The sequence below is a fragment of the Neofelis nebulosa genome, chromosome 12, assembly GCF_028018385.1.
Source record: "Neofelis nebulosa isolate mNeoNeb1 chromosome 12, mNeoNeb1.pri, whole genome shotgun sequence".
NCBI lineage: Eukaryota > Metazoa > Chordata > Mammalia > Carnivora > Felidae > Neofelis > Neofelis nebulosa.
In genome coordinates this window covers 35,403,093-35,418,083 of record NC_080793.1, presented here as the reverse complement: position 1 = coordinate 35,418,083, position 14,991 = coordinate 35,403,093, and the positions used below count along the sequence as shown (strand labels likewise).

At 51.2% G+C, this 14,991-nt stretch overlaps 1 protein-coding gene across 2 annotated transcripts in view; it reads right to left on the bottom strand.

The window, feature by feature from the left end:
* Positions 1 to 603: 603 nt before the first annotated feature.
* Positions 604 to 14,991, bottom strand: part of SHB (SH2 domain containing adaptor protein B) — a 137,432-nt gene continuing 123,044 nt past the window's right edge. For both annotated transcript variants that reach the window (XM_058694855.1, XM_058694853.1), the window contains one exon: positions 604 to 1,476. In XM_058694855.1, coding sequence (XP_058550838.1) covers positions 1,293 to 1,476 — 184 coding nt within the window. In that variant the 3' untranslated portion in view covers positions 604 to 1,292. The remainder of the gene's footprint in view (positions 1,477 to 14,991) is intronic.

The window sequence follows — 14,991 nt, the reverse complement described above, 5'->3', positions numbered from 1 at the left end:
GGGAATGTGTGTGTTATCTGCGGGGAAGCAGTGTGGATGGATGACCAAGAGAACTCCATGTCCCCCTGAGAGGTTAGGATTTGTTTTCCCTCAGGAGCAGGGTTAACAGTGAGGCCATGGATAGCCAAAGCACTGGCCATGGAGGCTGCCAATCTGGACTCAAGAAGCCTCTTTCGCTTACAAGCTATGTGACATAGCGCAGATTACTTTCCCTCTCTGTGCCGCCCTTTCCCCACATTAAATGCCTCACGGGGTGGCGCTGACCAGATAATGGGAGAGCCCTTTGTAGACTGCTGGGTGCTCTGCACAGACTTGCCATCACTGGGCTGCTATAGGCGGAAGGGAGAGCTTGGGTGGTGGGTCAACACTTGAGGCTACCATTGCTGGAGCCTGAACGCAGGGGCCTTGCTGCACGGTCCTGAGGTTGGCTCTCAGGCGGGCAAAGAAAACCCTTCTCTGCTTCCTTCCCTCCCTGGGGCCTGTCGTACCACACACGCCCAGAGACACACCTTGCTCTGCGAACGAAACCAGCAGGTAAACACTGCCCTCCTCAGAGACCCCCTGTGGTATATATACGTACATATAAAAAAAGGGATAAGAATATGTATTAAATGACTATTTTATTTACACACCCTATTCATAAATAATTGAATCCTCTTTGTGACTGCACAATGATTCCTTGAAGATCTCCTAGTGATTACACTGAGTGACTAACAGTGGATTTAGTGGGCTTACTCACATCTGTGTGTGACCATGCTCTCTCGTGTATGTGTTCACACTCACACATACACACACACCACAGGGGAAGCCAGACTCCTGGGGCTTTCTGGGCTCTCAGAGCACCCGCATTTGTCTCCCAGCACCAGCAGAGGCCCTGGTGGGAAAACCATAGTGCCCCCCCCCCACCCCCACAGGTGTGAATTCGTGACAGCTGGAGAACAAAGAGCTGCAACCCGGGGAGCTCCCGCCCCGCCCCTCGCCCCTCCGGAGCTGCTCTCCTTTGTTCATCTTGGAAGGCATCTCTTTGGATTTGCAAATATTTTAATTCACAGAAACTCAAGGAGGGGGCGGGGGTGGGGGCTGGGGTGGCGTGTTGGCTGTCCTGTCTTTGTCCAGGCTTTCTCCAGCCCCCATAAGTGGCAACAGCATTCTAGAGACATGCAGTGGTGTGCTAGTACCATACACACGACACAAATTGGACCCCGCCTGCAACAGCGGCGGGGCTGGTGGGCGGGGGCCTCCAGCTCCTCCAAGTCTGGGCCCCGTCACAGAGCAGGGTGGGGCTTGTCCGCTCAGAGGGTCCGCACAGCCACAGGGTAGAGGAGGGACAAGTGCTCAGCCCCTTTGATGGGCAGCTTTCTGGTGGTATAGTAGTGGATGACTTCTGGGACACTGTCGAATGGGGGACTGTTCTGACCCAGAACGTACTTCTCTTTGGTTTTGGCCAGTTTCATGTGCATAAAGCCCTGGTTGCTCCTGTGAACAAAACACAGAGGTTATTATTAGGATCTGCAGTGACAAAGGCTGAAACAGCCATGCTGCTCAGGCCCAACTGAAATGCAGCTGCACCCCAGAGCTCCCCAAGCCCAGCATAGACCAGGAACCAGCAGCAAACACTGCTGGAGAGTCTTTAGGATCTTGAGAGCTTTTGAAAGGCTTCCTCAGGAAAACAAGCCCCCAGACTTGGCTCCTCTTATTGCTGACACAGACAAGTTTTTAGGCTGTGTGTGCCAGGCGAAAAGTAAAGTATGATTAAGTCCCCAGTGCCCTGGCAAGTGTGCGGGCAGGTCTCATCACCCCCAGTTTATAGGTGAGAAAACAGTATAGCAGGGATGACAGGTAAGCTGTTTTCCAAAAATTGATGCTCTCCCTTCCATACTACTTTATTGCCACTAGGAAGGGGCTGCCTGCCCTGCCAGGGACTACATTTCCCAGCCTCCCTTGCAGCCTCTGTAAACATGTTACTAGTTTTAGCCAAGGGAATGTCGGGGGTATGTGTGTTCTTCCCCAGCTCTGCCCCCTTTCAGGCACTCCCTTTTCTGTGCATCTTCCCTCTGTTCAGTGAACTCTGCCTCCTCCTCCAAGGCCCAACCTGAGTGTTTCTTCGGCTGGGAAGTCTTCCAGGCTACCACAAGCAGAGCTCCTTCCTTCCTCTGACAGCACCGAGCAAACTCGTGCCTCCATCACCTGCTTCCTTTAATTGCAATTACTTCTCCATTTTCCCAACTCCCCTGAGAACTCCACAGATCAGGGCCCGGTCCCTGGACACACCATGCATGGCATCTGCTGAAAAGGGCAGTGGGTGGGTCCCTTGGAGATCAGAGTAGAACCCTGGACCCCGTGCCCCTTGCAGCCCCATGCCCCTACACCAGCATACACTGGCTGGGGCACAGATCTCAGATGGCAATGGCCATGCTGCTTCCACCTGGCCCTAGTACCTGGCCCTGGTCCTCCCACCTTCCACCCAGGTCTCTGGCCATATCAGATCACTCACTCCTCTGTCAATCTGCCTTTGTCCAAGCTGCCTTTTCCCTGCCCACTCAGCTCTAAGCCTGGCCTTTTATGATTTTGCTGCCAAACCTGTAGATGCTTGGTTTCCAAAGCACAGTCCAATTTATCTCACATTTGTCACTTAGTGAGAAAGCTGGCACTCTGACCTCTTGCTGCCTTCTCTAGAGTCTGTCCCTTGGCACTGATAACTTGTGACCAGCCCCAGGGGCCTTGCTTCTGGGAGACCAAGGCCCAGCCCCTGGCGAGGCAGAGCTCCAAGTGAACACAAATGTGCAACCTTCTGAGCTTCAGTTCTTGTTGCTCCAACTGCTCCCAAGAGGCACTGGAGGGCTTACCACGTCTCTTCCAGTCAGGACTGGGCTCCCCGCGCTCACGGACGCCCGCTCTGTTAATGCATCAATTTGGACTCCAGCACCATTTTCAAATGGCAGAGCAAATGCTTAATGAAGTGCGGGCACTGAGCAATACATCTGCTCATAATAATGTATTTAGAGATGTCACCCTCAGCTTAAAGGAAATCGTTCGGAGAGCAATTATGTTTCTAGAGAGAATAATTCCTGTAAAGAACTAAAATTTAAATCAAGATTTTTTAAGGCTGACAATGTTCTAATTACAGAGCCTGTGGCAGAACTCCTCAGTGAAGGGTCATTTCATTGGAGAATTGCCTCGACACATCTGAGAAGCAGGAGGCGCACTTGCTTAAGCTGTTAGAAAGGGAACGGCGTGTGCAGTGAGAAAACGTACAACCCCATTTAAGCGAAGACTAGCTACCCACCACACGGGAGAGATCACGAATCTGTGCCGGCCTGGATAGGGTGGTAACTGCTTGAATGAAGTGCTGAGATTGTGCGGCCAAGGAAACTAGGACTAGTTAAAAAGCTCTGTGCACTGAGGCCATGAGCTCAGCTCTGCCTGGACAAAGGGTTGGGGGGGGGGGGCGGAGCACCGGCTGGAGCTGCAGGTGATTGAGGGAGCAGAGGGCGTGTAGCCTCGGACAGTCATGCTCCTCTTTGTGAGTGGAGTGGGGTGATGTTTTGGGTGCCAGACCACAGATCTGCGGCTGGGGTGCAGAGCACACGATGTGGAAGACTGGATCACAGCAGCTATAGCTGTGAGCCAGGCCAGAATGCCAAAGCTGTGCTGGCAACACAGAAAGGAAGTGGCAGGAGGAGATGATTTACTTTTTAAGGAGGTGAAGAGAAGTAACTCATATGGTTTAATGGGACGTTTTTATAGTGGTTGTTCTTAAAACACCCAGCAAGAGAAGTGGCAGGGATGGTGAAAACAGCTGATGGGACCAGAGGGAGAGAAGGCCCCTCTGTTCCCAGGCCACAGGTTCGGAATGGCCACCAGGTTATCAGAAACTCCACAATGATGCCTCCTCCTCAACAGACATAGGTGAGGCAGGGCAGCTGTTAGCACCTCCCTGAAGTGCCTCTGGCACATGTATTTCAGTAGACACAGGTTTGTAACTGAGCTAGGCTGTGCCGAGTGGGGCAGGCCAGTCACAAAACTCAGACCATGGCAGAGGACTCAGGCCCTATGACCGCCCAGTCCAAGGCATGACCATCCCCTGGTAGAGGGATAAAGGCCCACGAGCTGGCTCCCACATCAGGAGCCCCCAGCAGGAGTGGCCCTTCCCCTTGGGCTCAAGCACTGCACCCCGTGGTTCTCTGGACCTGAGGCGGTCCTTTGGCGGTGGTGGGTTCTGTCCTTGGCACCACTGGATCTGTGGGGAGGCTAACCGGATGACCTTTGAGGGTGCTTCTGGGCCTAAGGTCCTGGATTCCATGTGTGTAAGCATAAGCTCTTGCCCCCTTGTGAGGACTTCTCGCAGGAAGGGGCCTGGAGGCAGCCTCATGCCCCATTCCACTGCTGCTCACAGCCCCCAGTCTTTTTTTTTTTTATTTAAATTTTTTTTTTTTTCCCAACGTTTTTTATTTATTTTTGGGACAGAGAGAGACAGACAGAACATGAACGGGGGAGGGGCAGAGAGAGGGAGACACAGAATCGGAAACAGGCTCCAGGCTCCGAGCCATCAGCCCAGAGCCCGACGCGGGGCTCGAACTCACGGACCGCGAGATCGTGACCTGGCTGAAGTCGGACGCTTAACCGACTGCGCCACCCAGGCGCCCCCCCCAGTCTTTATTCTCACGGGGCACTGGTCATAATGGTCTTCACGGCCAATGTTTCCCAGGCACTTCCTGTGATTCAGGCTGTATGCCAAGTCCTGAGGCTCAGTCAGGTGGCTGACCCAAGGTCACACAGCAATCAGCGGTGGTGCTGCTTCCCTCCCTGGTGGGTCTTTCCCAGGGTCCATGCTCCTGACTTAGTACCATTCAGCTCCAGGAGAGAATCCCTCAACACTCCGTATGAGGCCAGGTAAGGTGGCAGGGGAGAGACGTTAGACCCTGTGCAAGGGACTCTTTGACTCTGGCCTCAGTCCCTAGGTACTTACCCTACAGGGCTGATGGTGGGCCAGAGACAGCACAGGGCTGGCATGGAAAGGTCATCTCAGGCACTGGGGATGGCTTGTCCTGACTGCTAAAGGCCCCAGCTATGGAGACCCGTCACATGGGGTTGGCAGGCCCTGAGAGGTGAGCTTGCTATTTGAAACAATCTGTCAAACTCTGACTCATGAATAGGTCAGGTAAAACCTTGTCAACACACACCCAAGAGATGTGTAATATATCCTGATAATATATCCTGATGGGTCACAAGGTCCCCATGAATGAGATGCTACTTTACAACAGCTGAAGATTTAAAAACAACGGTGAAGGGGCGCCTGGGTGGCTTGGTTGGTTAAGCATCTGACTTCGGCTCAGGTCATGATCTCACGGTTTGTGGGTTCAAGCCCCATGTCAGGCTCTGTGCTGACAGCTCAGGGCCTGGAGCCTGTTTCCGAGTCTGTGTCTCCCTCTCCCTCTGCCCCTCCCCTGCTCATGCTCTGGCTCTCCCTCTCTCTCAAAAATAAATAAACATTAAAAAAAATTTTTTAAATAAAAAATATAAAAAAAATAAAAACAACTGTGAAGGGATGGCTTTAATTACTCCCAACTCAATTCAGAAGACAACTAGCATAAGAAGAGAAAAAAATTAGAATTTCTAGCAAGAAAAGAGGGTGCATCAGATAACCAGCATGCCCAGGGGTGCTGTGGATGCTCTGGACAGAGCTTCTCTTGGGGTGCCTTGGAGGACTGAGGTGGGAGAGAGCAACACCCTGGGCCAAGGCACACGGCAAGGCGGGCTTTGGCTGAAGCCAGAACGCAGAGCTCTTTGCCTCCAGGGCCAGGTGGGCCAGGTCCCCGGCCACGCCACCTCGCCATCATCACTTCTGGGAGGGCCTTGGTCCCCAGGGAGTTTGGACAGGCTGCGGCCGCCCGCGAGGCTCCTGTGTCAGGCCTGTCTCCTTTGATAGGACATCTTGCGAGAGCAAAGTCACAATTAAGGGTGTCTCCGGTGGGTGACCTGTCTAATGAGTCATGTAAGGCTGGCGGAGGCTGGGGGTGCTGGGGCTGTCACTGCGTTTAGATCCCTCATTATCATCACAAAAAGCACCTCCTCATCACCAGGATTATCAAACGTGCCTGGCGTGCCGGGCCTAATAACAGGCCCTACCTCGTCTCATAATCATGGGCTTTAATAAAACATCACTCAGCCCGCAGCTGCCGGCCCAAGCAGGGTACAAGGCCTCACCTCTCGCTTTTAGACCTAATTGCTTGATGCATATTTCATGAAGAATCCTGAGTAATAGTTATGTTAAATCGCTTCTTTTCATGATGAAATGACTTAAAAATACTTGCATATAATATTTATGCAGGAGAAGGCAAGGAAATTGCCTTTGGGGACTATCGCGTAGAACCTGGTTACAGGAATCCACACACAGCAAGGATCTCTGGTCCACCTCTACTAAAAGGTGGTTGGGGAACTGCTCTCTCGACGGAGATGCCCCAGAACACTGTCTCTCGGCTCAAAACCATCCATGGCTCTCCATGGCCATTGCACAATGGATGCCACCTGCACTGTTCAAACCACACTGTGCACCAGGCAGGGAGCTGAGCTGTTGCTACATATTATCGCATGGAAGCCCACAGCAATGCTCCTAAGCTGGTAGATCTACCGCTGTTTACGGATGGGAAACTGATGCTAGCGAGCTTGAGTGCCAAGTCCCATCGCACACGGCGGGGCTAGGATTTCACTATAGCTGTCTGATTCTGCAGCCTCATTTTCTCCTGCTCAGCCACCTAACCAGATGGGTCCAGGTGTCTAGGTGGGCCTTTGAACTCTTTCTGTCCTGAGACATGGCTTCCTTGTAGCTCTGTGAGTTCCTGCGGTCAAGGATCCTGTCTGTTCAGGGGAGCCTGAGTGGCTCAGTCAGTTAAGCGTCCGACTCTTGGTCTTAGCTCTGGTCATGATCTCATGGGTTCTTGAGTTCGAGCCCTGCATCAGGCTACACGATGTCAGTGTGGAGCCTGCTCAGGATTCTCTCTCTCTGTCCCTCCCCTGCTCATGCTCTCTCTCTGTCAGAATAAATAAACTTAAAAAAAAAAAAAAAAAAAGAATCCTGTCTGTTCACTGTGACGTTTCTCAGTAGGCCAAGCCTTACTTTCTCTGGGCTCTCAGCATAAGCCTGGCCCACAGCTGGGCACTTGGTCCATCTGTCCATCATCCATCCATCCATCCATCCAACTATCAGCTATCTGGTGAGGGTCTGCCCTGAGCCAGCAATGAGGCCCCACACAACCTCCTCTCTGGTCTATAAGCTCCCAAGGGCAGGTTGGTGGCTGTTGTACCCTGTCCCTTAGTGTGGCCCAGACAGGGTAGAAGCCACTTCCTCCAAGGTCAGATACAGTAGCTGCTCTGTCTGGATAGCCCTGGTCCTAGGACAGCCAGTGAGGACCAGCTGAGCAAGCTTAGTGAGGGGCAGAGTCATGAGGAGCACCCAGAGGGTCACCCCTTTAGGGGGTACAAAGTCTTGCACCTCTCAAGTCAAAAGACAAGTCTTGCCTGAGGGAGGTCACAAGGAAGAATGGGTCAAGCCCCTCTTTCCTCAGATTTCTAGAAGAAATCCTTGCTGGAGTGACTGAGGCAGCCAATGCCCCCTGCCCAGGCCTAGAGAAACGAAGCACAAATGTGAGACAAGTTCCCTCTTAGAGCCATGGACTTCCTGGGCATTTGAAGTGCCCTCAGCAACTGGTTGCAGGATGATTCTCAGGGATGAAATGTCGCAGTTCCCACGTCCTCCATGAGCATGAGAATGCCAGCCAGTGCTCCCGCTCAAAGCCCAGCCCTCTGTGGCAGTAGAGATGGACACAGACGTTTGTGCTGTCCATGCGGGGGTAGGTGTGGTCCTAGGCCTGGCCCTTACCCTGATCTGTCATGACCCTGGGACCTGGCATCCCCAGGGAGCCAGCCTGGAGGGTGCTCATGGCAAGGCACCTCCTATATTCATGGCCACCTAGGTTCTCACAAAAAAGGTTGTTCCCGGCTAACTCCGCCCCGCAGTTGGCAACACTGCCCGTGTAAGCAGATGGCTCTGTGATTCAGAATGTCTGCTTTCCTCCTCCCTTCTCTTTGACCTCCAGTGAGATGGGATATTTGGCTGGGTGTGTGTGTCTACAGAGAAATTCTCCTCAACATACCTGTGAGCAATGCGTAGAAACCCCAGAAACATTCACAAGTGCCTGCAGAGAAGCATGATGTGAGAGCCCTGGGCCTGCACTGGGAGAGAAATATCCAGAACTCAAGTGCCGGGAGCCTTCAGGGACAGGTCCCTGTCAACCTGGTTGACAGCTCCCAAGGCCCTACTTGCATGCAGGCTAGCATCTGTACATGCTGTGAACTTCCCGAAAAGGGTCCAGGAGTCTGGGACACAAAGATGTACAGCAGTGATAGCCGCCACCCTTGGCCCATGACCAGAACAGCCTGTGGCTTCACAAAGATGCTGGGAGGGCTGGCATCATTATCTGCAAGATGCCCATGGCACAGGGGAGAGGACCAGGGACTGGAGGGAGCAGCAACTTGTTCTAGCTGTGTGCTGGGGTTCTCAACTGCAATGCAAGGAGCTGGAGGTACGGAGGCCCCTCTGGCTGAGACAGTCTAGGAGTCCAGGGAGCTGGGGGAAGGGGCTTAGAAGTCCACATGGCAAATACCTGCGTGCTGCCCAGGGCCTTCTGAAACAGCCTTCACAACGATAAACCAAAGACGCATATGTCAAGTTATTGCGAACAAATGTCTACATGTAAATGCTGCTGAGCCAAATGACTTGATTTACAACCAAATAATTGGACTTTCAATAAACGCATCAGCAGCGATTAGCCTTCCTGAGACGCGCGGGCATTTCTCAAGCTCTAAGTTGGCGGCTCGGGGTGAAAGCCTTCAGTAAATCATGACAAAAAGCCATCTCCAGGCAGAAGGGGAGCTGGCAGAAGCCTCTCCCAGCAAACATGGAAAGGCATAGGTTTGTTTTGTGCCACACAGAGCAGCGGGTAGGTCAAAATGAATCCATTTTAGGCAATTTTCTCAGGAGAAGACTAACAAACTTTTAGACAGGAGGATTTTAATGATCAAGGCTGACAGCAGAGTAAGCCTCCCATTATTGGAGGCGTGAAAAGGGTAATGATGCTTCGGGGTAGGCTGGATAACTTTTGCAGTCCCCTTGTTTAGGATTCCCATCAGTCCTCAGGCTCAGCCAAGTGCACATGAAAACTGCAAGGGGAGGGGAGGAGGTGGGGTGGGGGTGACATGTGTAATGCTGTCAGAGCTTTGGGAAGAGGCAAGAGGGTCTAGCGTGTTTTGTTTTGTTTTCCCCTTTACTTCTAATCAGTACTCTTCTGGGAACGGGAATGAGTTTTTGTGTTTAGGACAGGTGGGGGCTGGTGGTGGTGGCCAGACTGAAGTCAGATGCCTGAGTTCAAACTCTGATCCCACTGATGATGTCATGCGCCAGGCAAGTACCTTCTCCCTGGGCCTCAGTTTCTCTCATTTGGAAAAGGTGGAGGGGGTCCCTCCAGCACTAAAGTTCTCAAGCCAATGAGGGACGTCCGAGGAGGGTAGAGGTCACCCCAGCACCAGCCAGGAGCACTAAGGCAGGGCAGGATGGCTGGCCTCAGTGCAGGAAGAAAGACAAGTAGAGCAGTGGGCACAGCAGATGCCCAGGCTTAGGGACAGCACGATAAGAGCAGTCCTAACACTTGTGCCAACAGATGGACAGAATGCATTCAGCTCAGAGTGGTCTCCATGTACTGGGACAAGCCTTTCCCAGCCCATACGCTCCTTGGAGCAGGGGTTCTCCGTGGGAGTGAGTTCATCCCTTCTGGGGGGTATTCAGCAGTGCCTGGGAACTCAGGTGCTGCTGGCATCTGGGTAGAAGCCAAGGGTGCTGACAAACCTACAATGCATAGGACAGCCTCCACAACAAAGAACAATCCAGTCTCAACTTCCGGTGGCACTGAGGTTAAAGCCACACACCCACATTCTCCAGTGCCTAAAAGTCTGCATCTGTGAAATGGGAATTACAAGAGTCCACCCTCACAGTAGTTATCAGGGTAAGTGAGAACTTAGCTGTGAATGAATGCAGTGTGAACGCTTGATAAAGGTCAGGTCATCCCGCTCCACATTTAAGGGCTTGACACACAAAGAGTTTGCCAAACTGCTTGGCTGCAAAGGGCTCCAGGCTGTTTTCAAGGACCAACCTCCTACCCTCCCCACAAACAGCAGATGGGGGTGGGGGGTAGGCCAGACCTGAAGGAAGCTCCAGAACAGGGACCCAGCAGAGGGTGGGCAAAAGCAGCTGTGGCGGTAAGCACCCGTGGCTGAGAGGACTTGGAGGCGCACAATGGCTTTTAAAGGCACAGGGGAGCTGGAAACCTGGGATTGACCCAGGAAAGGCTGAGACAAGGGGGGACGCGCCTGGCAAGGAAAGCAGAACCATTCTCAAAGGAACCACCGCCTGTGGAACCGCCACCTGGGTCTGAGTCCTTGCCCTGCTACATTGAGCTGTGGCTTCCTCAGCCTCAGTTTCCTCATCTGTGGAATGGAGCTTTCACACACACCTCTCCCCCCACAACAGGGGCTGTCTGAGGTCTGAGCTGGGCAGTGCGTGAGCAAGTCTGGCGGGTGCCGAGGTTTGGGGTTCTGACATGGCTTTGTTTCCATCTGCTCTGCAGGAGCCCACATACAAGTTGCTGCCCATCTGGTCTGTCTTGCTGGCTCCATGTGGTCTGGGCTGAGCAGTGAATGTGTCTTCCTGTCTTCCGGTCTGTCATTCATGGCCATGCTGGCAGCCTAGAAGCCATGGATGGCCAGGCAGACTCCTGGCTGTAGGACCATCTCCTCCAGCTGGGCAGCCCCCGTGGCTGGTGGTGAGGCCTAGGTTCTGGCCCTAGCTCTGCCACTGGGTGACAATGGGAAGCGTGTTTACTTCCCTGGCATCAATTTCCCCAAACATCAAGTGGTATTTCATGACCCTCTCAAAAGTACATTGTCACACACAGGGCTCCACTTGAAAACAGAATAGGAAAGATGAGGAAAGAAGTTTCTCTGCTTAAAAACTACTGGTCATACATGATTGCACTGTATTAAGTAAGTACTACTGTGCATATTGCTCTGTATTCACCATTTCTTTTTTAAAAAATTAAAAAAAATTTTTTTTAATGTTTATTTTTGAGAGAGAGAGACAGAGCATGAGGAGAGGAAGGGCAGATAGAGAGAGACAGAATCCGAAGCAGGCTCCAGGCTCTGAGCTGTCAGCACAGAGCCCAATGTGGGGCTTGAACTCACCAACTGTGAGATCATGACCTGAGCTGAAATTGGACGCCTGACCAACTGAGGTGCCCAGGTGCTCTTAAAAAAAATTGTATTTTAATGTTTGTTTATTTTTGAGAGAGAGGCAGAGTATGAACAGGGGAGGGGCAGAGAGAGAAGGAGACACAGAATCTGAAGCAGGCTCCAGGCTCCCAGCTGTCAGCACAGAGCCCAATGCTAGGTTCGAACCCACAAACCACGAGATCATGACTTGAGCCGAAGTCAGATACTTAAACGACTGAGCCATCCAGGCGCCCCTCTTTATTATTATTTTTTTAAGTTTATTTATTTATTTTGAGAGAGACAGAAAGAGCACGAGTGGAGGAAGGGCAGAGAGAGAGGGAGAATCCCAAGCAGGCTCCAAGCAGTGTGCAGAGCCCGATGCAGGGTTCAAACCCACAAAACCGTGAGATCATGACCTGAGCCGAAACCGAGAGTCAGACACTTAACCCAGGCACCCATGTATTCTGAGGCAGGTAAAGTACCAAGCAGAGGCTTTTGAGACTATTTGGTTCCCTGCTTATTTTACAGATGACATTGAGACCCAGAGAGTGGTGGAGGTTTGCTCTAATTTCCCAGCGAATCAGGGGCCAGAATGCCACGCCCCCATGCTATCAGTTGTAGGGGAGTCTTGGCCACTACCAATAGTCTTTATAACGTCTTGTCAGCAGAGATGGGGTATGACAAAGTGGAGAGGGAGAGTGGGGTGGGGGTGCAGACAGGGGGGAAGCAGCAATCTCCCACACCCCGAATCTCATCCTTAAATCACAGGGCTTGCCCCCCAGTATCCTCCCACCCAACTCCTGTCCTGGTGGGGGCTTCCTCTGCTAACTGAAAGAGGGAGTCCATTAGCATGGCAAGGAAGGGACTTGCTCACAAAGCACCTGATCCAGCTTACAGTTTTGCTTCAAAAAAGAAAAAAAAAAGTAAAGAGAGAAAAGAAAATGCACAGGGGTCTTTAAAGACTTCAAATTAAAACAGATCTGGGGCACCTGGGTGGCTCAGTCAGTTAAGTATCTGACTTCAACTCAGGTCACGATCTCAAGGTCCGTGAGTTCGAGCCCCACATCAGGCACTATGCTGACAGCTCAGAGCCTACAGCCTGCTTCAGATTGTGTCTCCCTCTCTCTCTGCCCCTCCCCCACTTGCACTCTCTATCAAAAATAAAATAAAAACCTAAAAAATTAAAAAAAAAACAACCAGATCTATCTGCTCAGTGACCTTGTATCTAACCCGAGGGTAGTTTTCTCCTCTCTGGAATTTCAAACACTCCTGACTGTAAGCCACCCAAACACCCTGGCTAAGGACCTTTGCAAATCATGTGAATGACAGTGGTTCTCAGTGGAAGAACTCCCAACAGTCCTTGGAATTTGGGCTTCAATTTCTTCATGTGTGAAATGGGAGTAGTTTTCAGTGCTCCCGGAAGTCCACTGAAAGCAAGTGAAAAGATCTCTGAACTGGACATCAGAAACCTGATCCCAGCCCTGGCTCCTGCCCTCTCAGCCCTCAATTTCCCTATCAATACAACGAAGGGACAGGACTAGATGACCCCTGAGGTCCTGCAAACCTGTACACGTTTTTAAAAAAAAAAAATTTTTTTTTAATGTTTATTTATTTTTGAGACAGAGACAGAGCGTGAGAGAGGGAGGGGCAGAGAGAGAGGGAGACACAGAATCTGAAACAGGCTGCAGGCTCTGAGCTGTCAGCATAGAACCTGATGTGGGATTCAAACCCATGAACCACAAGATCATGACCTGAGCTGAAGTTGGATGCTCAACTGACTGAGCCACCCAGGCTCCCCAAACCTGTAAACCTTTGAAACTTGGCACACAGGAGATGCTCACATCACATGACAAGGAAGGAATGACAACTCGGCTATTAAACAAAAGGACTCAATCTGCATTACAGAAGTTCCAGCATCCCAGGGCTGGGAGAAGAGTGGATGTTTCTCAAAAATAGTTTCTTCCAATGTGCCTCAGAATGCCCACATCAGAGTCCCTCAAGACTTGTCAAACCTGGGGCTCCCTGGGCCTCTTTGGAACCAGATCTGCTTTTAAGATGCTCTCCAAGAGATTCTGATGCACATGCAGGTCTAAGCACCCCCATTCTAGTGCAGTCTCATGATGGAAATGCCTTTGCAATATTCATAACACTTGGTGTCCAGCTTTTGTTGCCTACCCCCAGCATTGGGGAGTTTACTCCCCAGCCAGGAAATCCCTTCCAAGCTCTGATGGCTCTGACCACAGGAAAGTCCATCTTGAATTTAGTGCATCTCACTGATAGTAGCCTCAGCTCAGAGCTCTGGTTCCTGCGGGTCACAGCCCATTCCTTCTGCCCTGGGAAGGCCTCTTAGATACCAGAAGACAGAAGCAGGAGCAGACCTTAGGCTGCTCTCTCTCCAGATGTCCTCACAGGGCAGAATTTCCTGTCCTTTCCCATTCTGGTCACACTTGCTGTTCACTATTCCCCTTGCATTTGGGGTCGTGCAACTGGGCATTGTCCCTAGTGGGTCTGTCCGGCTTTGCCCTCAGCCCTGCTGTCTGGAAATGGCCCCACCATCAATGTGCACACCCCAAGTCCTTGCTAAACTCCTTTCTCATGTCTACTGACCTTCTGAGGCCACCTCATCCCGAGTTCCAAAGGACAGGATCTTTTTGACATGCCAGTGTCATTGGGTGCAGATAACATTCACCTCTTGACCCAAACCAAAAGGGGTACCAGGTCCAAGAACATTAAAGAGCAAAAGCCCACTGGCTTAGGCCACACTTGGAAGGTATGCAAATGCAATTTTGAAAGGTCAATCAGTCCTCAGTAATTTGGGCTCTGGAGGGTGAGTCCTCTTGTGTTGGGCATTCATTCTGGCAGCTTCTTGACAACCTCTGTCCACAGGGTGGAGAATTTCCTCAAAATTAAATCTCTGGCTCTTTGCTCCCTAATGAAATTGATTTCTGCCTTGATACACAACAAAGCTTTCATTTTATTATTTGGCTAGGATTTGACCACATTAATTATAGTTTTTTTCAGCATGGCTGCAAGTAATTGAGTTTCAAAAAGTTAACTTACTATCGGAACTGATTGCTTTTTAAAAGCACAACTCCTGCAAAAAAGTAAAACAGCCCTAGATTCTTCATAGAATACATTTTTGGTTAAGATGAGAATAACTCAAGACAGAAAAGGTATTTTTATGGCCTGAAAATATGAACTCCAAGTGGGATTATGCTAACGTTTGGAGATTGTGGATTTGAAACCTGGGCTTGCCCAGATCACTCGATCTTATACATTTGCCTCCCCGGTGGTTTTATCCTCACTTGTACAACGCCCCATATTTTTAATCATTGTTATTGGTATAATTCTACCCACCTCACAGGACACTCTGCAGAGGCCTGTTCCAATCAACGTCTCCCAGGTACCTGAGACCACAAAGAGCCCTGCTGGGCACTGTGTAAATGCATTTCTCCCTGGGAGGCTCTGTCCAGTCTGGGCGGGGTATACACTTTGAGTGTCAAGTAGAAATGATGGGCACGTGGTCTGCTCTTTGGCAAAGCAGGAGGTCAGAAGAATGAAGAGCTGGGAATGCGGAGAGCTGTCATGGCCACAGGTAAGGCCCAAGTCTTGCTGAACCCCTTTCCTTGCGGGAGAAATGGGGATGTTATGAAGAGCTGGAGAGGGCTGACT